The sequence below is a fragment of the Ornithorhynchus anatinus genome, chromosome 3 (genome assembly GCF_004115215.2).
Source record: "Ornithorhynchus anatinus isolate Pmale09 chromosome 3, mOrnAna1.pri.v4, whole genome shotgun sequence".
NCBI classification, from domain to species: domain Eukaryota; kingdom Metazoa; phylum Chordata; class Mammalia; order Monotremata; family Ornithorhynchidae; genus Ornithorhynchus; species Ornithorhynchus anatinus.
The window spans coordinates 14356771-14383994 of NC_041730.1; the positions used below are offsets into that span (position 1 = coordinate 14356771).

At 47.2% G+C, this 27224-nt stretch overlaps 1 protein-coding gene across 2 annotated transcripts in view; it reads left to right on the top strand.

Moving 5' to 3' along the window:
* Positions 1–27224, top strand: part of AMPD3 (adenosine monophosphate deaminase 3) — a 108785-nt gene that overhangs the window by 40335 nt on the left and 41226 nt on the right. For both annotated transcript variants that reach the window (XM_029059742.2, XM_029059741.2), the window contains exons 3-5: positions 4430–4646; positions 11830–11995; positions 23854–24073. In XM_029059742.2, the coding sequence (XP_028915575.1) occupies positions 4430–4646; positions 11830–11995; positions 23854–24073 (603 nt within the window). The remainder of the gene's footprint in view (positions 1–4429; positions 4647–11829; positions 11996–23853; positions 24074–27224) is intronic.

The window sequence follows — 27224 nt, forward strand, 5'->3', positions numbered from 1 at the left end:
TGGCTTGCCTCTTTTGCCTGATGGAGCTGAATGCAAAAGTATTTTTTTTTCCAAGCTGTGACGCACAAGATGGTACAAGTTTATACAAATAACAACGGGACTTGACACTTGCTGTCTAGTCAGATTTTAAGTATAGCCATAAATTTGAGTCAGCGTTCACTTCCGCCCTGAGTTAGGTGATGTTCAGCCCATATATGAAGCAGTGGTCCCTGCTCTCTGGGGAGGGGAGCTGGGAATGGGGGGACTTTCATTCCACCTGGGCTCCCCCAAGCTCAGCTGTACATGACTTGGGTTCTCATCACAGACTTTAGGTTGCCCCCCGCTCCCCCCAACTCTTGGTGAGAGATTCGGGTCTTCGGTGCCTGGGGAACGCCAAACCTCCCTTCCATCTTGCTGTCAACACCCACAGGAGCTGATGGTGACGTTAGGGAGGATCATTATCATTCCTGACAATCAGTAGCTGGGGAAATACCTGATGACCAAGGTCATGGCAATTTAGGTTGTCACCAGGGGAGAAATACTTCTGGGTGTCTGACTTCTACCCTGCTGTGAACAACTGCCCCAGCGGGGCGACACACGAAAGGGAAGACTGCTCTCTTGCGTGAGGTCTTCTCCTGAGCCCTGGTGTGAGCCTCTCCCCTTCTTGGCTGCCATATTTCCTGGGATTTGCTTTTTGCCCTCTTCACCTCGAGGGAACAAACAGGCCCGTCTTGAGTCCTGGGACGGGGCAGAGGTGACATCTCAGAGGATTGCGGGCATGATGCCCGGTGATGGAAATAGGACCGAGGCAAGAGCAATCCACAAGCTCTTTCTTTGCCTTCATGGTGCTGTCATGCAAGATGCTTCAGGTAAGCGACGTCACTAGGTTTCTGTCTCTTTCTTGAGCCCAACTCATCCTTGGTACGAGGGAGAGTGGGTTGTCTTGAAGCCCGCGTTAAGGTGAGGGGAAAGTTGGGTGACTGGGGTTAGGGATTGTGGGCAGTGGCTTAGCCAATTTAACCACAGAATCCTGTTTGTCAGGTGGAAGGACTGTAAACTCATCTCTAGACTGTAAGCTCATTGTGGGCAGGGACTGTGTCTATTTATTGCTATATTGTAGTAGCTTTTATTGTGTGCAGAGCACTGTACTAAGTGTTTGGGAGAGTACAGTATAACAATATAACAGACACATTACCTGCCCACAGTGAGCTTACGGTCTAGAGGGAGAGAAAGACATTGATAAATAAATAAATTACAGATATGTACATAAGAGCTATGGAGCTGGAGAGGGGTTGAATGAAGGGAACAAGTCTGGAAGATTCATAGGGGAGAGGGAGAAAAGGAAAAGAGGGCTTAGTCAGGGAAGACCTCTTGGAGGAGCTGGGCCTTCAGTGAGGCTTTGAAGCAGGGGGAGAGTAATTGTCAGATTTGAGGAGGGAGGGGTGTTCCAGGACAAAGGCAGGATGAGGGTGAGAAGTCGGGGTGAGATGGACGAGATCGAGGTACAGTGAGAAGGTTAACATTAGAGGAGAGTTGTAGTAAGAGAGTAGTGAGGTGAGGTAAGAGGCGGCAAGGTGATTGAGCACTTTAAAGTCACTGATGAGTTTCTGTTTGATGTGGAGCTTCTGTCTGATAAGTGGGCAACCACTGGAGTTTCTTGAGGACAGAGGAAATATGGCCTCAACGTTTTTGTAGAAAAATGATCTGGGCAGCAGAGTGAAAAGTGAACTGGAGCAAGAAGAGATAGGAGGCAGAGAGGTCAGCAAGAAGGCTGATAGAGTAATCGAGGCGGGATAGGATAAGTGATTGGATTAATGTGGTAACCATTTGGATGGAGAGAAAAGAGTGGATTTTAGAGATGTTGTCAAGGCCAAACTGACAGGATTTAGTGATGGATTGAAAACGTGAGTTGAATGAGAAAAAGTCAAGGATAACACCAAGCTTGCGGGCTTGTGAGACAGGAAGGATGGTGGTCTACAGTGGTGGGAAAGTTGGGGAGGATAGGGTTTGGGTGGGACGATAAGTTCTGTTTTAGACATGTTAAGTTTGAGGTGACAAGAAGACATCCAAGTAGAAATGTCTTAAAGGCAGGAGGAATTGCGAGACTACATAGGGGAGAGAGATCACCACGTAATGTTACTGGCTCAAGGTATGTGGACTGGTGGTTATCTGCAAGACTGCACCAACACAATCATTCGCATCCTGGCCTTTACTAATTACAAGAACAAGACTAAAAATCAGGGCACTCCAATCCTTAGAGAGCGAGATATAAATATATACACACACACACACATGGTATTTGTTAAGTGCTTACTGTAATTCACTCATTCATTCAATCGTATTTATTGAGTGCTTACTATGTGCAGAGCACTGTACTAAGCATTTGGAATGTACAATTCAGTAACAGATAGAGACAATCCCTGCCCAACAACGGGCTCACGGTCTAAACATGCCAGGCACCGTACTAAGCGTTGGCAAATCGGATTGGACACAGTCCCTGTCCTACATGGAGCTCACAGTCTTAATCCCCATTTTACAGATGAGGGAACTGAGGCCTAGAGAAGTGAAGTGACTTGCCAAAGGTCAAACGGCAGACAAGTAGCGGAGCCAGGATTAGAACCACAACCTTTTGACTACCAGGCCGGTGTTCTATCCATTACGCCACGCTGCTTCCAACTGTAGTGATTCTGGCTTCCGTATCTAGGGCCACTTCATTTGCATCATAATTGTAGTATTAGTTAAGCACTTACAGTGCGCTAAAAGCTCTGTCTTCAGAGTTGGGGTAGATAAAAGATAATCAGGTAGGACTCTGCCCCTGTCTCACCTGGACTTACAGCATAAGGGGGAGGGAGAACAGGTTTTGAATCTCCATTTTCCAGATGAGGAAACCGAGGCTCAGAGAAGTTAAGTGACTTACCCAATGTCTCACAGCAGGCAAGTGGCAGAGCCAAAAACAGAATGCAGCCTTTCTGGGTCCCAGGCCCATGCTCTTTCCCCTCGGTCACGCTGCTTCATTTTGAGTCTAGTAAAATGGACTTCATTTCTTCTACCATGTGTGCACCCATGGATGAAGCCTACCTAAAATGTCACAGGAAGGACAGTTAATAATAATAATAATAACAGTGATGGCATTTGTTAAGCGCTTACTGTGGGCCATGCACTGTACTAAGCACTGTGGTTTGACCACAGTCCCCGTCCCACATGGGGCTCACAGTCTTAAGCCCCATTTTACAGATGAGGGAACTGAGGCCCAGAGAAGTGAAGTGACTCGACCAAGGCCACACAGCAGACAAGTGGCGGAGCAGGGATTAGAACCTATGACTTTCTGATTTCCAGGCCAGGCTCTATCCGGGATGCAGCGGCCATGTCCCTCTGGTTATTGGCTCAGTGGAAAGAGCATGGGCTTTGGAGTCAGAGGTCATGAGTTTGAATCCCAGCTCTGCCACTTGTCAGCTGTGTGACTGTGGGCAAGTCACTTAACTTCTCTGTGCCTCAGTTACCTCATCTGTAAAATGGGGATTAAGACTGTGAGCCCCACGTGGGACATCCTGATTCCCCTGTATGTACCCCAGCGCTTAGAACAGTGCTCGGCACATAGTAAGCGCTTAACAAATACCAACATTATTATTATTATTATTAGGCAGCAGCTTCGAGTTCTACTCCTCCCCCTCTCCGCTTCCAGCGCGCATGTACAAAACAGCCAGGAAGGAGAGGTGCGATAGAAAGTTGCATCTGTCCAAATTTACGGGGATCAAGGCTGGTTCCAGTGGTGCAGTGATGGGCTAGCCGCTCAAAAACACATGTGACTCTCTCTGTCACAGGCAGCGTTAATTTTGTCCAGCCACTCTGTGTCTTATTTTGATCCATCGCCTGCTGTGTAGCCTTGGGCAAGTCACTTCTCTTCTCTGGGCCTCAGTTACCTCATCTATAGAATGGGGATCGAGACCCTGAGCCCCACATGGGAGAGGGACTGTGTCCAACCTGATTTGTTTATATCCACCCCAGTGCTTAGTACAGTGCCTGGCACATAGTAAATGCTTAGCAGATACCATAATTAGTATAAATTCAGACAGCCAGTTGTTTCGGGTAGCTGTCATTTAGGTAGTGATTTTTCCGCCATGCTTGTCCCTAGCCACATTGTCACTGAAGTACCTGGAACGAGAGCAGGCCGGAAAGTGCTCCTCGCTCAACTCGATTCTACACAGCAGGAGACATTTTGAACACGTGGTCCCACAGAGTCGACAGAAACACAGGAGACGGGGACGGACGACGTAAATAATTCCAGGCTCGTTAGTAGGAGACCCGACGCGAGCGATTCATCATCACGAAATCACCCGGTCGAACGGCTAATGGAGATGGTTTATCACCAGGCCGCTAATCCACCATGCCGTCAGGCTTCTCGTCATGATTAAGCACTGATCTGTTCCGTTTCCATGTCGTTGACTCCTAGGAAGAAAAGTTTCAAGATGATTCGGTCCCAGTCATTGTCCCTGCAGATCCCGAGCCAGCAGGACTGGAAGCAGGATTGGAAGGGAACCCCGTCCGTCAGTCCGACCGCCTCTCCTGCCACTCCGGTCTTGGCCAGAGCCATCTGCCCGGTTGCTCCGGTGCCATTTGCCATGCCAGAGTTTCAGCGGGTCACAATTAGTGGAGATTACTGTGCCGGGGTAAGGCGTCTACTTCTCTTATTAGGGTAATAATAATAATAATAATGATGATGGTATTTTGTTAAGCGCTTCTATGTGCCAGGCACTGTACTAAGCGCTGGGGCAGATTCGAGCAAATTGGGTTGGACACAGTCCCCTCTCCCACATGGGGCTCTCAGTCTCAATTCCCATTTTACTGATGAGGTAACTGAGGCACAGAGAAGTGAAGTGACTTGCCCCAAATCACATAGCAGACAAGGAGTGGAGCCGGGATTAGAACTCATGACCTTCTGATTCCCAGGCCTATGCTCTATCCACTAGGGAAGCAGTGTGGCTTAGTGGAAAGAGTCTGGGCTTGAGAGTCAGAGTTAGTGGGTTTTAATTCCGGCTCCGCCACTTATCAGCTGTGTGACTTTGGGCAAATCACCTAACTTCTCTGGGGCTCAGTTACCTCATCTGTTAAATGGGGATTAAGACTGTGAGCCCCCCATGGGACAACCTGATTACCTTGTATGTACCCCAGTGTTTAGAACAGTGCTTGGCATCATCATCACTACACCATGTTTCTTCTCTGGCATTGTTCAGTGCTTACTATTCATTCATTCATTCATTCATTCATTCATTCATATTCATTGAGACTTACTGTGTACAAAACCAGTCTACAAAGTGCCTGGGAGAGTACAATATAGCAACCAATACATTCCCTGCCCACAACAAGCTCACCCTCTAGAGAGCTATGTGTCAAGCACTGGGTTCAAATGCCCGGCCCCTCCACTTGTCTGCTGTATGACCTTGGGCAAGTCACTTCACTTCTCTGGGCCTCAGTTACCTCATCTGTAAAGTGGGGATTAAGGCTGTGAGTCGAGGGTGGGACAGGGACTGTGCCTAACCTTGTATCTATCCCGGTGCATAGTACGGTGCCTGGCACATAGTAAGCATTTAACAAATACTACACTTATTATTATTATTGTTATTATTAAGTACTGTTCTCACCGCTGGAGTAATCCATCAATCTATCAGTAATATTTATTGAGCACTTACTGTGTGCAGAGCACTGTACTAAGGACTTGGGAGAGTGGGCAGGGAATGTGTCTGTTATATTGTTGTACTCTCCCAAGTGCTTAATGCAGTGCTCTGCACACAGTAAGTGCTCAATAAATACAATTGACTGGCTGACTGACTACAATAGAACAATATAACAGACACGTTCCCTGCCCACAATGAGCTTACAGTCTAGAGGAGCCTACAGTCTAGGGGAGTTTACTTGTTGGAAACAGACCCTTTCCCCTGTGGGACTCACAATCTAAGTAGGAAGAAGAGTGGGTATTGAATCCCCATTTTACAGTTGAGGAAACTGAGGCACAGAGAAGCAAAGTGACTTGCCCAAGGTTACACAGCAAGCAATTGGCAGAGTTGGGGTTAGAACCCAGGTCCTCTGACTCCCAGACCCGTGCTCTTTCCACTAAGTCAAGTCGCTTCTGCAGACAGGTTCACAAAAACTCCAGGAAACGTTTTTTTTTCTCAGTTCTTTCCTTACTAGCATCGTATTGATTATAACTGAGGTTATAAACCGCATTAGCCTGAGGGATGGAACCACTGTTATTAAATTTATACTGAGACCAGGCAGGGGGTAAGATTTTATTAAGCTGCTCTAATTCTTTTCAGGCCCCCGAGCCCAAAGGCCTGGATGGAGTGCGTAGTTTTCACATGCCACATACGTAAACGTGCACTTGTGTACTCATATCTTCAAGAGAAAGCAGGAAATACACGGCCATTTTGATGGTGATAAATTATCATCTAATAATATTTGTAGTTAATTGCAAGAAAGCTTGCTTTTCCTTGGAAAAAAATCTCTTGTTGAGTACGTAAGACTCTATTTCCTCCATTTTTGGATTCCTTTGTCAAGACCTTTTGTGACTGTCTTTCCTAGTTAAGAGGGCAGAATTTTGCCACTGTTTATTTTCAACGCGTCTGCTTACGTAGATTTTATTTCCTGTATGGTACTTGTTAAGTGCTTTCTATGTGTAGATTTTATTTCTTGTATGGTACTTGTTAAGTGTTTTTTTTTGTGCCAAGCACTGTTTGTTACAAATGAACTGGTTGGACACAGTACCTGTCCCACTTGGGGCTCACAATCTAAGTAGGAGGGAGAAGGATTTAACCCCCATTTTACAGATGAGGGAACCAAGGCACAAAGAAATGAAGTGACTAGCCCAAGGTCACCCACCAGACCAGTGGCAGAGCTGGAATTAGAACCCTGATTCTCTGACTCCCAGGCCCGTGCTCTTTCCACTAGGCCACACTGGCCTGCCCAGGATTGAGAGGACACCCCGGTTCTAATCCCAGCTCTGCCACTTGTCTGCTGGGTGACCTTGGGCAAGTTACTTCACTTCTCTGAGCCTCAGTTCCCTCATCTGTAAAATGGGGGTGAAGACTGTGAGCCCCATGTGGGACATGGACCGTGTCCAGCCCAATTTGCTTGTGTCTACCCCAGTGTATAGTGCGGTTCTGGGTACATAGTAAGCGCTTAACAAATACCACAATTATTATTATTATCTGTCACTGCAGAGGGTGCTGGGAGGAATGCAGCACAGTTCTCTAACACTTATGTAGAGGGTGGACTCTCAATTCACCGCACATCATCTAGCTGACGACTTCAGGGTGCTGTCCTTTAGTCTTTAATAAAGTGTAGTGGAAGAAAATCACGAAGATTGTAGAATGGACAGAGATGTTGCTGTTCTCTCACAACGTTTAGTCAGTCAATCAGTCAATCATATTTATTGAGAGCTTACTGTGTGCAGAGTTCTGTAGTAAGCACTTGGGAGGGTACGATATAACAGTAAACAAACGCATTCCCTACCCACAACGAGCTTACGGTCTAGAAGGGGAGACAGACATGAATATAAATAAATTACAGACATGTACATAAGCATTTAGTACAGTGCTGTGCACACAGTAAGCCCTTAAATATGATTGAATGAAAAATATGATTGAATGAATGAATGAAAGTGCTCTTGGGCTGGGAGGGGGAAAGAGTAAAGGGTGCAAGTCAAGGTGATGCAGAAGAGAGCTGAAGAAAAGGAAAAGAGGCTTAATCAGGGAAGGCCTCTTGGAGGAGATGGACCTTCAGTAAGGCTTTGAAATTAGGGAGAGTCATTGTCTGTCTGATGTGAGGAGGGTGGGTGTTCCAGGCCAGAGGCAGGATGTGGGCCAGAGGTCTGCGACGAGATAGAAGAGATCGAGGTACCGTGAGAAGGTTAGCATTGGAGGAGCGAGGTGTGTGGGCTGGGTTGTAGTAGGAGAGTAGCGAGGTGAAGTAGTTTGTGCTCTGCACACAATAAATGCTTCATAAGTACTATTACTATTACTCAATTGCATGACTGGAAGAGGACCAATCAGGAGGAAGGTACAATCAATGGGGAAAAGTTCATGGGAGTTTGCAACTCCACACTCCATCATCAGGTAATCAATCAATGGTATTTACTGAGCACTTACTGTGTGCAGAGCACTATACTACACACTTGGGAAAGTACAATACAACAATTCAACCCAAACAATTAATGTTGCCAAATCCTGACAGGCCTACATTCACTACATCACTAAAATCCACTTTTTCCTCTCCATCCAAATCGCTGCTACGCTGATCCAAGCACTTTTCCTAAAGCAACTTGACTAATGCATCTGCTTCTTCACCGACCCTCTTGCCTCCTGCCTCTCTCCACTCCAGTCCATGCTTCCTTCTGCTGCCCAGATAATTTTTCTAAAAAACCTTCAGTCTGTGTTTCCCCACTCCTCAAGAACCTGCAGTAGTTGCCCATCCTCCTCCACCTTAAACAGAAACTCCTTACCGCTGGCTTTAAAGCACTTAATCCCCTTGCCTCCTCCTTCCTTAGCTCACTGCTTTCCTACCTCAACCCGGTCTGCACACTCCGCTCCTCTAATGCTAAGCTTCTCGCTGTACCTCGATCTCATCTATCTTGTCACCGATTCCTAGTGCACATTCTGCCTCTGGCCTGAATTGCCCTCCCCCTTTATATATGACAGACCCTATTCTCCTCTCCTTCAGAGCCTTATTAAAATCACATCACCTCCAAGAGGCCTTCCCCAACTAAGCCCTAGTCTCCCCTACTCCCTCTCCCCTCTGCATTTGCATGCGTAGCCGTAATTTATTTTGATACCTGTCTCTCCCACTAGACTGTAAGCTCCTTGTGGGCAGGGAACATGTCTACCGACTCTGTTATTCTGTACTCTCCCAAGCACTTAGTGCTCTGCTCTGCACACAGTAAGCATTCAATAAATTCCACTGATTGATACTCCCCCAAGTACTTAGTACAGCATTCAGCAGTAGTAGATGCTCAATAAATACCATTGACTGATTTATTGAATTCCTACAAACGGCCTCTGGCGTTCCTCTTGGAGGGGAGACAGGGTGCCTATACTACCTTCATCTCATCTAGCTACTAATCAATGGATGAGCGGTATTTATCGAGCGCTTACTACGCTCAGAGCCCCGTACTAAGAGCTAGGGAAGGTTTAGGAGAGGACAGATCCTCAGATAAGGCCAAACCTTAGGGACTTTCAAGCAGAACTTGTGACCCTTTTCAGCAAAACTAGTGCTGTTGTGTACAGAGAAAATCCGGCAGTGCAGAGACTGGATGGGAGGTGTCAGCTAAAAAATGTGGCATTAGTTAAGCGCTTACTATGTTCCAGGTACGTACTAAGCACTGGGGTAGTTACATGCTAATGAGGTTGGATACCATCTTTGTCCCACATGGGGCTCACTGAGACACAGAGAAGTGAAGTGACTTGCCCAAGGTTACGCAGCAGATATGTGGCAGAGCCGGAGTTAGAAGCCAGATCCTTCCGATTCTCAGGCCAGTGCTCTATCCACTAGGCCACGCTGCTTCAATTCTCTGACTTCTGAGTAATTCCACCCCTGAAATTGGCTCCTCTCCAGACCCAGCCCAGGGCAGGGCTGGACACTGCATTCAAAGGTTCCCCGAAAACGATCTGGGGAGGGTCAGGGCAAGGTGGGGCTATGGAAGAGATAAGCATTTCCTTAAAAGTGCCACCCTCCTCTCTACTCCATCCCCCACCCCTTCCTTCCTCCCCCACCTCTTCCTCTCCCACCCTTCCCTTTCCCCCTTCCTTTCTCCTCCTTTCTTCCCCCCCTCAACCCCAATTGGGCCAGCTTGCTCAGGACACGGGTCCTACACCTATCTCCATCTGCTACGCCACAACCACTCCGCTCTCTGGGCCAGCAGTCCTTTGAGTGAATGGCCAAGGATTGGACAGAAGTGAGCAGGCAGTTACTCATCTGGCTGCGGTTCTTGGGGATTTCGGTGCCCAAAGCCCTAGGGGTAAAATTCAAAAGAAAGGGAGAAGGTGGTAAAAATCCAAAGTCTGAAATTGAATGACTAACCTGACCGGAATAATGTTTGATTTAATCCTTGCGGGCTGAACGTGTCGCGTTTATTTTTCACGTAGCATTACTAGGCCCTTCCTAGAGTGAGGGAAGAAGCTGAGATAATGTTCATAAGCATGCCTGTTACCCTGCCCATATGTTTCCATCAACCAGGGAAGCAATGCTTAGTATAGTGCCTGGTACATAGTAGAGAAGCAGCGTGACTTAATGGAAAGAGCCCGGGCTTGGGAGTCAGAGGTCATGGGTTCTAATCCCAGCTCCACCACTTAGCTGTGTAACTTTGGGCAAGTCACCTCACTTTTCTGGGCCTCAGTGACCTCATCTGTAAAATGGGGATTAAGACTGTGAGCCCCTGTGGGACAACCTGAAAATCTTGTATCTGCCCCAGCACAAGAACAGTGCTTGGCACATAGTAAGCGCTTAACAAATACCATCATCAGCAGCAGCGTGACCTAGTAGATAAAGCATGGGACTGTGAACTAGAGGACCTGGGTTCCAATTCCAGCTCTACCCCTAGTCTGCTGTGTGACCTTGGGCAAGTTACTCCCCTTCTCTGTGCCTCAGTTTCCTCAACTGCAAAATGGAGATTTAATCCCTGTTCTTCCTCCTACTTAGACGTTCATTCAATAGTATTTATTGAGCGCTTACTATGTGCAGAGCACTGTACTAAGCGCTTGGGATGAACAAGTCGGCAACAGATAGAGACAGTCCCTGCCGTTTGACGGGCTTACAGTCTAATCGGGGGAGACGGACAGACAAGAACAATGGCACTAAACAGCGTCAAGGGGAAGAACATCTCGTAAAAACCGATGGCGACTAAATAGAATCGAGGCGATGTACAATTCATTAACAAAATAAATAGGGTAACGAAAATATATACAGTTGAGCGGACGGGTACAGTGCTGTGGGGAGGGGAAGGGAGAGGTGGAGGAGCAGAGGGAAAAGGGGAAAATGAGGCTTTAGCTGCGGAGAGGTAAAGGGGGGATGGCAGAGGGAGTAGAGGGGGAAGAGGAGCTCAGTCTGGGAAGGCCTCTTGGAGGAGGTGATTTTTAAGTAAGGTTTTGAAGAGGGAAAGAGAATCAGTTTGGCGGAGGTGAGGAGGGAGGGCGTTCCAGGACCGCGGGAGGACGTGACCCAGGGGTCGACGGCGGGATAGGCGAGACCGAGGGACGGCGAGGAGGTGGGCGGCAGAGGAGCGGAGCGTGCGGGGTGGGCGGTAGAAAGAGAGAAGGGAGGAGAGGTAGGAAGGGGCAAGGTGATGGAGAGCCTTGAAGCCTAGAGTGAGGAGTTTTTGTTTGGAGCGGAGGTCGATAGGCAACCACTGGAGTTGTTTAAGAAGGGGAGTGACATGCCCAGATCGTTTCTGCAGGAAGATGAGCCGGGCAGCGGAGTGAAGAATAGACCGGAGCGGGGCGAGAGAGGAGGAAGGGAGGTCAGAGAGAAGGCTGACACAGTAGTCTAGCCGGGACAGCAACTGTATCCCACCTGATTAGCTTGTATCTACCCCACCGCTCAGAACGGTGCTTGACACATAATGAAGCACTTACCAAATACCATTAAAAAACAACTAGCAGGAAATTAGTTGGGCTTCATTTCTTTTTCAGCAGGGGTGATTTATTCCTGATTGAAAAATGTTTTTAAGCTAGAGTTAAAGTGGCAATTCTTTTATCCTTCGGGGGTAGTCCTAGCAGGGGAAATCACCCGCAATTTGCGGTTCCCTCAGTTCCCCCGTCCCACGGCCTCTCTCCGCATTACTAATCACACACCGTTTTCCCGTAGATTACCGTGGATGATTACGAACAGGCTGCTAAAAGCCTCGCAAAAGCCCTGCTGATCCGAGAGAAGTATTCAAGACTCGCATACCATCGTTTCCCGAGAACCACGGCCCAGTACTTGTGTAACAGGCAGGAAGAACAATGGAAAAATGCATGTGAAGTGCTTCCAGGTAGGACAGGCTCATCTCAGGTCTGCGGTCACAGTCTGGAGAGTTGGGGAAGCTAGGCCCGGGTTCATCCCGAGATGGACCCACTGCGGAACTGGGCAGAGAGATGGCTGAGATGGCTGCTTACAGAACCCAGAGTTCCCTAAAACCTTTCCATTCCTGGAGCTGTTTGCCAAAGACTGTTTGTATGTGACGGGCTCTGGTTTTAGGTGTGGCCTTGAAACTGCATTTGGCAGATGAAGTTTAGCCCGGGAAGGAGCTGTATGTACTGTGAAACTTGCTAGTGAATGAGTGAGTAAGAGTGTGAAAGTTCACATATCTTGCTCTTTTCTAGGCTGTAAACTAACTTTTTAAAATGGCATTTATTAAGCACTTAGTATGTTCCAGACACTGTTCTAAGCACTGGTGTAAATTCAAGGCCGTGTGGCCTTGGACCAGTCACTTCACTTCTTTGGGCCTCAGTTACCTCATCTGTAAAATGGGGATTAAGACTGGGAGTCCCATGAGGGACAGGGACTCTGGCCAACCAGATTACCTTGTATCTACCCCAGTGCTTAGAATAGTGCCTGGCACACAGTAAGCGCTTTCAAAAGCCATAAAAAACCCTCTGGGTCCTAATGGTAAATATTCAGGGACATGTTGAACCACCACGACAGTGGTGTCCAACCTCCAAAGAAGTTGCCTTAATCTAGTTGAAAGGTTCCATTCTGGTTATTCAACAATTATTCAACAAGAGCTTGGTGTCTCTTCTGACATACGATTGAATCTATTTTCTGTGATAGTTTCTAGCAAGGTCTTGGGAAAAGGGAATACCATATGAGGGGTGGGAACCACTGGTTTTCTCACTGTCCCTGGGCAAGTTATGGCATCTCTCTGTAGCCCCATTTTCCCACCTGTAAAATGCGAAAATTACCCCAGAGACGTCTGTATTCATGAGACAGTAATAACAGTAGTAGTAATAATAATAATTGTGGTATTTATTAAGCACTGTCTAGGGGCTTAGCACTGTTCTAAGTGCTAGGGAAGACACAAAATAATCATTCATTTATTCAATCATTCAATCATATTTATTGGGTGCAGAACACTGTACTAAGTGCTTGGGAGAGTACAGTATAATAAAAAAGACATATTCCCTGCTCATAACAAGCTTACAGTCTAAAGAGGGGGGAGATAGGTATTAATATAAATTTTTGAAAAGCTGGTATTTAAGTGCTTACTATGTGCCAAGCACTGTTCTGTAAAGAATTACAGATATGTATGTAAGTACTGTGGGGCTGGGGGTGAAGAACAAAGGGAGAAAGTCAGGATGATGTGGAGGGGAGTGGGAGAAGAGGAAATGGGGGCTTAGTCAGGGAAGGTCTCTTGGAGGAGATAATCAGGTCAGACACAATCCCTGTTCCATACGGGGCATTCATTCATTCATTCAATAGTATTTATTGAGCGCTTACTATGTGCAGAGCACTGTACTAAGCGCTTGGGATGAACAAGTCGGCAACAGATAGAGACAGTCCCTGCCGTTTGACGGGCTTACAGTCTAATCGGGGGAGACGGACAGACAAGAACGATGGCACTAAACAGCGTCAAGGGGAAGAACATCTCGTAAAAACCGATGGCGACTAAATAGAATCGAGGCGATGTACAATTCATTAACAAAATAAATAGGGTAACGAAAATATATACAGTCGAGCGGACGAGTACAGTGCTGTGGGGAGGGGAAGGGAGAGGTGGAGGAGCAGAGGAAAAAGGGGAAAATGAGGCTTTAGCTGCGGAGAGGTAAAGGGGGGATGGCAGAGGGAGTAGAGGGGGAAGAGGAGCTCAGTCTGGGAATGTCTCTTGGAGGAGGTGATTTTTAAGTAAGGTTTTGAAGAGGGAAAGAGAATCAGTTTGGCGGAGGTGAGGAGGGAGGGCATTCCGGGACCGCAGGAGGACGTGACCCAGGGGTCGACGGCGGGATAGGCGAGACCGAGGGACGGCGAGGAGGTGGGCGGCGGAGGAGCGGAGCGTGCGGGGTGGGCGGTAGAAAGAGAGAAGGGAGGAGAGGTAGGAAGGGGCAAGGTGATGGAGAGCCTTGAAGCCTAGAGTGAGGAGTTTTTGTTTGGAGCGGAGGTCGATGGGCAACCACTGGAGTTGTTTAAGAAGGGGAGTGACGTGCCCAGATCGTTTCTGCAGGAAGATGAGCCGGGCAGCGGAGTGAAGAATAGACCGGAGCGGGGCGAGAGAGGAGGAAGGGAGGTCAGAGAGAAGGCTGACACAGTAGTCTAGCCGGGATATAACGAGAGCCTGTAATAGTAAGGTAGCCGTTTGGGTGGAGAGGAAAGGGCGGATCTTGGCGATATTGTAGAGGTGAAACCGGCAGGTCTCGGTAACGGATAGGATGCGTGGGGTGAACGAGAGGGACGAGTCAAGGATGACACCGAGATTGCGGGCCTGCGGGACGGGAAGGATGGTCGTGCCATCCACGGTGATAGAGAAGTCTGGGAGCGGACCGGGTTTGGGAGGGAAGATGAGGAGCTCGGTCTTGCTCATGTTGAGTTTTAGGTGGCGGGCCGACATCCAGGTGGAGACGTCCCGGAGGCAGGAGGAGATGCGAGCCTGAAGGGAGGGGGAGAGGACAGGGGCACCCAATCTAAGTAGGAGGGGTAATAATAATGATAGTTGTGGTATTGGTAAAGCTCTTACCTTGCACCAAGTACTGAAATAAGTGCTGGGTAGCTACAGGACAATCAGGTCTGACATAGTCCCTATTGCACACGGGGCTGGCGATCTAAGGGGGAAGGAGAAGAGGCTATTTAGTCACCATTTTACAGATGAGGTAATTGAGGCCCAGAGAATTGAAGTGACTTGCTCAAGGTCACCCAGGAGGCAAGTGGCAGAGTGGGGATTAGGACCAATGTCCCCTGGCTCCCAGACCCATGCTCTTTCCACTAAGCCAAGCTACTGGGTCGATAGGGTCGTGTGTGAGAAGGATTTTCAGCTCTTTATAAGAAAATGCTACCAAAAAATCAAGCTATTGCTATTTAGTACAGTACTTTGCACATAGTAAGTGCTCAGTAAATATGGTTGAAAGAATATAATAATAATGACAATTATGGTATTTGTTAAGCACTTACTACGTACCAGCACTGGGGTGGATACAAGCAAATCAGGATGGACACAGTCCTTGTCCTATGTGGGGCTCAGAGTCTCAATCCCCATTTTACAGATGAAGTAACTGAGGCCCAAAGAAGTGAAGTGACTTGCCAAGATCACACAGCAGACAAGTGGTAGATCTGGGATTAGAACCTGTGACCTTCTGACTTTCAGGCCCATGTCCTATCCACTACTATAGAAAACACCCCTGTAGAATCCTCCAAAATAGAGACATGAAAGTGCACGGGAGGTGGAGGGCACAGGGCAGGGGATGTTGGAGGGACATTAAGGAGAGAGAGCAGTTGGATTTTGCCCTGAAATGACTAGCCTTGGTTTTGCAGTCCTCAGAGTTGAGCTCACGTAAACCCAGAAGGGAGAGATAGAGATGAGGCTGGGAGACTTAAAATAGCACCTAGGTTGGCATGAAGAAGGGCTCTGTGGTTTCGATTTAATGAGCGGCTGTGTGCGGCTGTTCCATTACTCCATAGAGCCGCGCCCTCCGACCCCACCTGCTGAGAGCAGGGTGGGTAAAAGGAGGTGCTTACCCCTTCATCACAGACTTGGCCAGGTGTGAGAGAGAATCCTGGCTATTCCTCAGGCCCGGGCTTGCCCCTGAGGGTTTGAATCGAGTGTACAGTTCACCTCAGTTCAGGATGAAACCCATGGAATCGAGTCACTTCAGTGGCCTGGCAGTGTGGGCATAGAGGCATAATCCTAAATCCTTAAACAAACTCCCCTTCGCTGACTCCACCCTCTTTTTTTCTCTCCCCGCATGTTCCTCTCTCAGCCACCCTGCCCACCGGCCTCTTTCTCTGACAGTCGATGCCATGTCCTAATAATAATGGTAATTGTTTCAGCGCTTATTAGAAGCCGAGCCCTGGGGTAGATGTGGGATTACCAAATTATACGCAGTCCCTGTCCCACATGGGGCTCAAGGTCCCAGAGGGAGGGAGAGCAGGAATCTTTTCTCCATTTTACAGATGAGGAAACTGAGAACTGTAAACTCCTCTTTAGACTGTAAGCTTCTTGCGGGCAGGGAGCACATCTGCCAACTCTGTTCAGCTGGACTCTTCGAAGCGCTTCGTACAGTGCTAGGAACCAAGGAAGTACTCACTAAATACTACTGATAGATTGATTAAAGAGATTACATGACTTGCTCGAGGTCATTCTTCTCTAGATTGTAAACTCACTGTGGACAGGGAACGTGTCTACCCACTCTGTTATATTGTTATATCGTACTTTTCCAAACATTTAGTACAGTGCTCTGCACTCAGTGCTCAGTGAATATGACTGATTGTTTGAGCTCAGCAGGTGCTTAGGTGTTATGGGTAATAGGTCTTATCCCTCTGAGCCTCATTTCACTTAGTGATTGCATGGCAAAGGGAGTTCCAGGAGTGTTACAATAATAATAATAATGATAGTTATGGTATTTCTTAAGTGCTTACTATGTGCCAGGTACTGTACTAAGCTCTGGGATGGGTTCAAGCAAATTGGGTTGGACACAGCCCCTGTCCCACATGGGGCTCACAGTCTCAATCCCCATTTTACAGATGAGGTAACTGAGGCCCAGAGAAGTGAAGCGTCTTGCCTAAGGTCACACAGCAGACAAGTGGCTCCCTCCACCTCTAATCTCCTCACTGGGCCTCGTTTTCGCCTGTCCCACCATCGACCTCTGGTCACGTCCTACCTCTGACCTGGAATGCCCTCCCTCCTTCCATCTGCCAAATTAATTCTCTTCCCCTCTTCAAAGCCCTGTTGAGAGCTCACCTCCTCCAGGAGGCCTTCCCAGACTGAGCCCTCCCTTTCCCTCTGCCCCTCCTCCCCAGTCTCCCCTACTCCCTCCCTCTGCTCTACCCCCTTCCCCTCCCCACAGCACTTGTGTATATTTGTACGTATTTATTGCTCTATTTTATTAATGATGAGCATTTATCTATGATTTTATTTATTTTGATAGTAGTGATGCCTGTCTACTTGTTTTGTTGTCTGCCTCCCCCTTTTAGACTGTGAGCCTGTTGTTGGGTAGGGATTATCTCTATCAGTTGCCTAATTGTACTTTCCAAGGGCTTAGTACAGTGCTCTGCACACAGTAAGCGCTCAATAAATACGATTGAATGAATGAATGAATGAATGGCAGACATCCCAGTGTACTTGTGACGGAACACTCAATGAAGGGAAAGGCCCTTGTAGAAATATGGCCAAGAATTCCCCTTCCACTTCTCATGGAGCTGATTCAGTGGAAAGAGCCATTGCAAGATTCACAGGAAGAAATCGTGCAGCAAATGCCATCCTTTCTCGGAGGCCCAATGCAATCCTGACTAGGGTTTATTGATAACTGCTAAGGTAAAGGATAGGCTGGATTTCACCTTTATTGGTCCCAGCAAGGATTAACTGTGAAATGTTTTCACTCCAATTTTTTCCCTGTTGACTGTAAACTCCTGTACCGAAAAGGAGAAACAGTGCCATTGTTTTTTCACTCCAAGTTCTTCCCTGTAAACTGTAATCTTCTTGTGAGCAGGGATTTCATATAATAATGAATAATTATGGCTTTTTTTAAGTACTTACTATGTGCCAGGCACTGTACTAAACACTGGGGTGGATACAAGCAAATTGTCCCACATAGGGTTCACAGTCTTAATCCCCATTTTAAAGATGAGGTAACTGAGGCACGGTGCAATATGCCAACTCTGTTGTCTTGTACTTTCCCAAATGTACAGAGGAGCAGTGTGGGGTAGTGGATAGAGCATGGGTCTGGAAATCAGAGGACCTGTGTTCTAATTCTGGCCCTGCCGCTTTTCTGCTGTGTGACCTGGGGCAAGTCACTTCACTTCTCTGCGCCTCAGTTACCTCATCTGTAAAATAGTGATTAAGATTGTGAATCCCCCGTGGGACAGGGACTACGTCCAACCTGATTATCTTGTTCCTTCCCCAGGGCTTAGTACAGTGTAGCACATAGTAAAGGCTTAACAAATACCATCAAAAAGTGCTCTGCACATAGTAAGCACTCAGTGAATACCACTGATCGATTCAGCAAGCCAACTCCAGGACCCAAGCTCTTTTCACCAGAAAAACCATCAGTAGCAAAATGTGTAAAACACTGTTATTATCTCTTGTTTCATGAAAGAGTGACAAGCCTTTTCCTTACTCTCCAGTGGCTTCTGTTCCATGAAGGATTAGAGCATTTTGTACTATGACCTGATAATCAGGCAAAGTCCTTTAAGATAACTCCTAAGTGAGAGGTTTATCTCAACTCCTAATTAAGCGTTTTGGTAGATTAAGTTACATATTCGCTGGCTAGAGACAAGGCCTGGTGGTGCTGGGGAAGAGGGAGGCAGAACTGCTTACGCAAATTACACTTCAACGTGGTTTAATGGGTTGAGCACAGGCCTGGGTGTCAAAAGGATCTGGGTTCTAATTCCGGTCCTGCCCCTTTGCTGTGTCACCTTGGGCAAGTCACTTCACTTCTCTGGGCCTCAGTAACCTCATCAGTCAAATGGGGATTACAGCTGTGGAACAGGGACTGTATCCAACCTGATTAACTTGTATCTACCCCAGCGCTCTGAACAGTGCTTGGCACATAGTAAGCACCTAACAAGTACCATAATTATTATTATTATTCAACAGGTATTTTGCTTCTCACCAACCAATTAATAATATTTATTGAGCACTTTCTGTGTGCAAAGCTCTGTACGAAGCACTTGCACTGCACTAGACCAGGATATTTCTGAGGGGCATCTTTTCAAATAAGATTTTCCTTAGGATCTCAGTGCACAAATTGTCAGTTCTCTCTACACTCTCCCCTGAACTCAACTCCCTCGCTCTCTGTCCCTTCCCCAATTTCATACCAATGACCCGTAACCCTGAATCATCTCCTCAGTTTGTTCCCTCTGCTCCTGTGAACAAGCTGGAGAATGCTGCTGATGGAAATCCCGGCATCAGGTCAACATCTTCCACCTCAAATTCATCCTCACCCATCTTTGTCCTTTCCTCTGCCCGGCAACATTATTTCTCCATCCTTATTGACTCCCATGCCCATGGCCCACGCCAGCCTTTTTAGATGTTTAACTCTCTCCGCAAACCCCCTGCCCCTCGGTAGAAGGGGAAGATTTTCCGAGGAGGCAGGAAATTTCCTCTTGAGATACTGCTGGGAAAGATGGTAGGAGGAGGGAGGGGCTGGAGAGAAGCAGGAGAGATTTTAGGGAGATCATGCCTGATGGATTCAATTTTATTAATAAAGTAAATGGCCCAGGTTATTAGGGATAAGAGATGATGTGAGCGGGAGGTTGGGGCAGGGGGTTTGAGGACGGAGTTGAACATCTGAAATACTGGTACAATGGAGCAGAAAGTCAGTGGAGGGTTTTTTTATTTAATGGTATTCGTTAAGGGTTTACTATGTGCCAGACACTGTCCTAAGTGCTGGAGTAGATACAATATAATCAGGATGGACACAGCCTGTGTCTCACTGTCATAGTCCCCATTTTACAGATGAAGAAACTGAGGCAGAGAGAATTTAAGTGACTTATTCAAGGTCACAAAGCAGACCTTGATGGAGCCAGGATTAGAGCCCAGGTCCTCTGGTTCCCAGGCTCGTGCTCTATCCGCTAGACCATGCTGCTTCCCTTTTCAGACTCTGTGATTTTATAGCTTTCAAATAGATAATAATAATAATCATAATCATTTTGGTATTTAGGTACTTACTCTGTGCCAGGCACTGTTCTAAGCCCTGGGGTTAATACAAGATAAGCAGTTGGGACACAGTCCCTGTCACACATAAGGATCACAGTCCTAATCCTCATTTTACAGATGAGGTAACTGGAGCAGAGAGAAGTGAAGTGACTCGTCCAAGGTTACACAGCAGCAGACAAGTGGTGGAACCAGGACTAGAACTCACAACCTTCTGACACCCAGGCCCGTGCTCTCTCCACTAGCACCTGGTGTAGGGGATAGAGCGGTCAGAAGGTCGTGGGTTCTAATCCAGCTCTGCCACTTGTCTGCTGTGTGACCTTGGGAAAGTCACTTTACTTCTCTGTGCCTCAGTTACCTCAACTGTAAAATGGGGATTGAGCCTGTGTGTCCCACTCTGGGCAGGGACTGTATAACCTGATCACCTTGTATCTATTCCAGCACTTAGAACAGTGCTTGGCACATAGTAAGTGCTTAAATACCACTAGGCCATACATTGTGTCTCGGGGCCCAGGCCTCTGGTGGGGTTTTCCAGAGTCACAGTTCCCTGAAAATGTTTCCAAATCTGCTTTCTGTTGGTTCTCGGAAACGTGTTCCCCGATGTATGAAATGTGCTGCTTGCTCCAGACAGTTGAAAGATAATCTCACAGAAGGCTTGCCTCGATCTCGTCTATCTCGCCGCCGACCCCTCGCCCACATCCTGCCTCTGGCCTGGAACGCCCTCCCTCTTCATATCCGACAGACCATCCGTCTCCCCACCTTTAAAGCCGTACTGAAAGTACATCTCTTCCAAGAGGCCTTTTCCGACTAAGCCCTCATTTTCCCTTCTCCCACTCCTTTCTGCATTGCCCTCATTCTTGGGTTTGCACGTTTTTTTCACCCCTCCCTCAGCCCCACAGCACTTATGTGCATATCCATCTGCTGGGAAGTAGCGTCGCCTGGTGGAAAGAGCACAGGCCTGGGAGTCAGAGGACCTGGGTTCTAATTCTGGCTCCGCCATTTGTCTGTTCGGTGATCTTAGGTCATTTAACTTCTCAGTGGCTAAGTTACTTCATCTGTAAAATGGGGATTGAAATTGTGAGCCTTATATGGGATACAGACTGTGTCCAACTTGATCAGTTTGTTGTCTACTCTAGTGCTTCCATACAGTGCCTTGCATATAAAAGCCCTTAACAAATACCATTAAACGCCCCCCCCCAAACCAACAAAAAAACTCTGTTACATTATACTCTCCCAAGCATTTAGTAAGCGCTCAATAAATACCATTGATTGATTGATTGACTGATTGATTTAGCTCCTTGTGGGCCGAGGTCCGCATACCAACAATATGCTACTGTACTTTCCCAAGCTCTTTAGTACAGCTCTCAATAACTGCCACTTGTCTGCTGTGTGACCTTGGGCAAGCCACTTACCATTTCTCTGTGCCTCAGTTACCTCATCTGTAAAATGGGGATCAAGAATGTGAGCCCCACTTGGGACAACCCAATTATATTGTAACTACCCCAGCGCTTAGAACAGTGCTCAGCACATAGTAAACGCTTAACAAATGCCATAATAATTATTATAAGAAGCAGCATGGTATAGCGGCTAGAGCATGGGCCTTGAGAGTCAGAAGGTAATGGGTTCTAATCCCAGCTCCTCCACTTGTCTGCTATGTGACTTTGGGCAAATCACTTCACTTCTCTGGGCCTCAGTTACCTCATCTGTAAAATGGGGATTGAGACTGTGAGCCCCAAATGGGACAGGAAACTGTGTCCGACCCGATCTGCTTGTAAACCACCCCGCCGCTTAGTACAGTGCCTGGGACATAGTTAAGTGCTTAACAAATACCATAATTATTAAATCCAAATGACTGACTGATTGATTTACCACGTTTCCTTGCTAAGATTGGAAAATGAACCAGAGCCTGCTAATGGAGAGATGATTTGGGACCACAGAAAGAGGGATGGGGGTTAGTGTGGATGTTGGGAAAATAATAAATCGTAGCCTAGACTAATGACATTTTCCCACTCTCCCCCGTCCTACCAAAGCTGTCCCCACCTGATCCTCCCCTGGACAGGCTAAGCAAACCCCAAGTTTTTCTTAGAGCAATATTTCCCTCCCCTCTCTCTTTATCTCACTCACCCAGGATCCCCTCCCTCAAAACCAAGCACAGACAGATCTAACAGGAGAGGAGGCATGGCTCAGTGGATAGAGCACGGGCCTGGGGGTCAGTAGGTCCTGTGTTCTAATCCAGGCTCCACCACTTGTCTGCTGTGTGACTTTGGCCAAGTCATTTCACTTCTCTGGACCTCAGTTACCTTATTTATAAAATGGGAATTGAAACTGTGAGCCCCAGTTGGGACAGGGACTGTATACAACCCGATTTGATTGTGTCCACCCCAGCATTTAGTACAGAGCCTGGCACATAGTAAGCGCTTAACAAATACCACAGTTATTATTATTATTATGAAGAGAATCCATCAACTCTCTCCTCCAGCCTGTCCTGGCTTTGCTGGGGCTGGTCGTAACCCAGAAGTGAAAAAAAAATGTTGATTTTTATTTGTCATTCTTTTGTGGAACCCAGGCTGGATAAACTGGGAAGGGCGAAATGAGCTCTTTGTGCATCTGGGAGAAGGCCGGAAAAAAAGGAGCAGTAGCAGGAGTGTGTCTAGGCAGAAAGAGCCCAGGCCTGGAAGTCAGAGGACCTGGGTTCTAATTCCACTTGGCTCTTCACACTTGCCTTCTCTGTGACCTTGGACAAGTCACTTAATATCTCTGGGCTTCATTTCCTCATCTGGAAAATGGGGATTTGATAACTTGTTCATTCATTCATATTTATTGAGTACCTACTGTGTGCAGAGCATTGTACTAAGCACTTGGAAAGTACAATTTGGCAACAGAGAGAGACAGTCCTTACCCAATAACGGGCTCACTTGTTCTCCCTCTTACTTAGATTGTGAGCCTTGTGTGGGGTCCATGTCTGACCTATCATATTCCTGTAGACTGTAAACTTGTTGTGAACAGGGGATGTGTTTACCAACTCTGATGCATTATACTCTCCCAAGCGTTTAGCTCAGTGCTCTCCACACAATCAGCGCTCAGTAAATATAGACACAATCAGCGCTCAGTAAATATAGTTGATTGTTCTGCCTCAGAGCTTAGTACAGAGTTTGCCATATAGTAAGGACTTAAGAAATACAATGACTGTTATTACTATTATTATTGTAATTAGCAGAGGGAGGAATAATTAGTTAGCCTTGGGATAAGCAATTTATTAATAATAATAATCATTATTATTAATATCTTGGGCTAAGAGCTTCATTATTATTAATAAATCTCTCAGCCCAAGAGATAATAATAATAAAATCAATCCACCAAATCCTTATGCAGGGTTCAATCAGTCAATCAATCCTATCTAAATGCTTACTATGTGCAGAGCTCTGTACTAAGCCCTTGGGAAAGTACAATACAACAATAAACAGTGACCTTTCCTGCCCACAATAAGCTTGGAGTCCAGAGGTGGGGAGACAGACATCAATACAAATAAATAGAATGACAGATATCTATATATCTATGTATAGATAAATAGATACTTGTGTGTGCTGTGGGGTGGGGGTGGGGGGGAAGAGCAAAGGGTGCAAGTCAGGTTGACACAGAAGGGAGTGGGAGATGAGGAAAAGTGGAGCTTAGTCTGAGAAGGCCTCTTGGTGGAGGTGTGCCTTCAGTAGGACTTTGAAGTGGTGGAGAGTAATTGTCTGTCGAATTTGAGGAGGGAGGGTGTTCCAGGCCAGAGGCAGGATGTGGGCGGGGGTGGGGTGGGTGAGGCAGTTGAGATCGAGGCACAGTGAGGTTAGCACTAGAACGACATTTATCAAGTGCTTACTATGTGCCGAGCACGGTACTGAGTGCTTGGGAGAGTTGATAGACACAGTCCCTGCCCACAGTGAGCTTAGGGTCTAGAGGATGAGGGGTTCAGGAAGTTTTGGGTGTTGATGACTGAGGCTCACAATGATAGATCCATCTCTCCGTGCTTTTCCCTTCTTTTTCACTTGTCGGACTGTCTTTTACAGAGTTCCACCCGCCTCCACAATCCACAGAAAATCCTTACTGCCTTCGAGACGCTCATAAGAACCTAGGCTACGTGGTCAAGATGCACGAGGGCATTCTCTTTGTTTATGACAACAAGGAAATGCTGAAACGTCATGAGCCTCGCAGCCTGCCTTACCCGGACCTGGAGACCTACATGCTGGACCTCAGCCACATCCTTGCCCTCATCACCGATGGGCCAACGTACGTTGATTTGAGGCCAAGGAGGGCCCCTTCTCTAGGAGCCCACCCTGCCTAGGGATGTCTGATTTGTACATTCCAAGCGTTTAGTACAGTGCTCTGCACATAGTAAGCGCTCAATAAATACTATTGAATGAATGAATGAATGAATGTCTGGAAGTCACTCCAACGCTTCCAGAAGTTCCCCTTTCTCCAAAAGAGGGGCAGCAGCATCTCTTGTTGTTTACCCTTTTATCTTAGGGGTCAAATGGTCGCTGCTGTCCTACAGATGAAAGAGTTGAGAAAGATGGTGAGAAGCAGCATGGCCAATATTCGGGCCTGGGAGTCAGAAGGTCATGGGTTCTAATCCCGGCTCCACCACTTTTCTGCTGTGTGACTTTGAACAAGTCCCTTTGCTTCTCTGGGCCTCAGTTACCTCATCTGTAAAATGGGGATCGAGACTGTGAGCCCCATATGGGACAGGAACTGTGTCCAATCCGATTTGCTTGTATCTACCTCAGCGCTTAGTATAGTTCCTGGCACATAGTAAGTGTTTAACAAATACTATTATTATTATTATTATTATTATTAAGATGAGTAACCCAAACTGCAGGCCCCAGCCCCAGGCCTAGCTCTAGGCTTCCTGCAAACACAGTAGCCTAACTTATAGGCCCCGGTGCTAGTTTGGGGATTTCTTGGGGCCAGGCACACACTTTCATGCCTTTGTGCCTGAGCCTCCTGGGGGCTGGAGACACCCTGTGTGTCAGTCAGTCAATCATACTTATTGAGCACTTACTGTGTGCAGGGCACTGTACTAAGCATTTGGGAGAGTCTTGTCTTTTCTCACGCTGTCCAGTCGTCCCCGACCCATAGCGACACCATGGACGCATCTCTCCCAGAACGCCCCACCACCATCTGCAATCGTTCTGGTAGTGGATCCACAGAGTTTTTTTGGTCAAAATCTGGAAGCGGTTTACCATTGCCTCCTTCCGCGCAGTAAACATGAGTCTCCTCCCTCGACTCCTCTGCCCAGCACAAGGGAGTTTTGCCTTGGAGCAGATGGCCTTCCATTCTCTACCCACTACCCAAGCTAGGAATGGATTAGATATGCCTCTGCTTGACTCTCCCTCCCCTAGTCGAGACTGGTAGAGGACTGGAAACTCTCCAGGTGTGACCCCGAGAGAGGTTTGGGAGAGTACATGATAACAGTAAACAGACACGTTCCCTGTCCACAGCGACCTTACAGTCCAGAGGGGGAGAAAGACATTAGTATTTATAAATAAGTGATAGATATGGACATAAGTGCTGTGGAGCTGGGAGGGGAGGATGAACAAAAGGAGCAAGTCAGGGCGACGCAGAAGGGAATGGGAGATGAGGAAAGGAGGGATAAATCAGGGAAGGCCTCTGTGTGCCGGCATGCCTGTGTGCTTGGAGGTTCCGGGGACCCTCTGGGGTACCCCGCTTACGATTGATTGATTGATTGACTTTCTGGGGGTCTGGCCTGCTTTATGAGCCATTGAAAGCTGGGACCAAGGGAAATAGCCTAGCCTAATTGAAAGAGGGCAACCCTGGGAGTCAGGAGACCCAGGTTCTAATCCTGGCTCCTCCACTTGCCTGCTTATGACCTCGGTCAAGTCACTTCACTTCTCTGCATCTCAGTTTCCTCATCTATTGGGGATTCTTTTTTTTTTAATTGGTTTTTGTTAAGCGCTTACTCTGTGCCGGACACTATACACAGCACTATTGTGGATACGAGCTAATCAGGTTGGACACAGTCCATATCTCCCAGGCAGCTCACAATCTTAATCTCCATTTAACAGATGAGGGAACTGAGGCCAAGAGAAATGAAGTGACTTGCCCAAGGTCACACAGCAGACAAGTGGCAGAGCCAGGATGAGAACCCAGTTCCTCTGACTACCAGGCCCATGCTCTTTCCAGGGGGATTCTAAACTTGTTCTCCCTCCTGCTTTTGATTGTGAGTCCTACGTGAGGCAGGGATTGTATCTCATCTGATGTCTTGCATCTGGTCCAGTACTTGACACCTAATAAGTACTTAACCCATACCACAATTTTTCTTATTTTCTCCCTGGCAGAGCAGGGACACATTGGTCTGTGTCTATATTGCCTCTTGGAGTAGAGTCTATGAAGTGTAGGGGGTGAATGACCAGTCCAACGTTTTGGGGGAAGGAGGAGGTGGCTGGTATAATATTTGTCAACATTTATCCAAAACTGTGAAATGCGGAAGTGCTTTCGAAAACTGAAAGCACCATATTAACCGTTATTATCTTTATCCTTATCAATTATTATTATTACCACATTCTTAGATTCCAGCCCCAGAGGTTTTATTGGAGTTGGAAAAACTAGTAGGTGGGAAGAGGGGAGAGGGAGCAAGCTCACATTTCAATGAATTTCATTGAAGCTGCATGGCCTAGTGGATAGAACACGGGCCTGGGAGTCAGGGGGACATAGGTTCTAATCCTGGCTCTGCCACTTGTCTACTGTGTGACATTGGGCAAGTCACTTCACTTCACTGTGTCTCAGTTACCTTGTCTGTAAAGTGGGGATTAAGTCTGTGAGCCCCATATGGGACAGGGAATGTGTCCAACCCAATTTACCTGTATGTACCCCAGTGCTTACTACAGTACCTGGCACATAGTAAGCACTTAACAAATACCACAGTTATTATTATTATTGAATTCATTATTATTAATTGAATTCCTACTTGTTTTTACATATTCCTTCCAGACCTATTTCACCCTCTGCTGGGCTCTGGGCCTTTCCAGTGGGGGGAAAGTACAAGATTCCATTCTATTGGTTAAAGGATTGCTCACTGTTTCCATATGCTGCTTTTTTTTTTAATGGAACTTGTTAATCACTTACTATGTGCCAGGCACTGTACGTTGGAGTAGATATAGGTAATCAGGTTGGACACAGTCCCTGTCCCACATGGGGCTCCCAGTCTTAATCCCCATTTTACAGATGAGGTCACTGAGGCCCAGAGAAGTAAAGTGTCTTGCCCAAGGTCACCCAGTAGACAAGTGGCAGAGTCAGGATTAGAACCCAGGTCCTCCTGACTCCCAGGCCTGTGCTCTATCCACTAGGTCATACTGCTTCTTTGTGAGTGCTCTCCGGGGTGGCGGGAAGTTTCAGGCAGAGCCAGACCAGTGAATAAAAT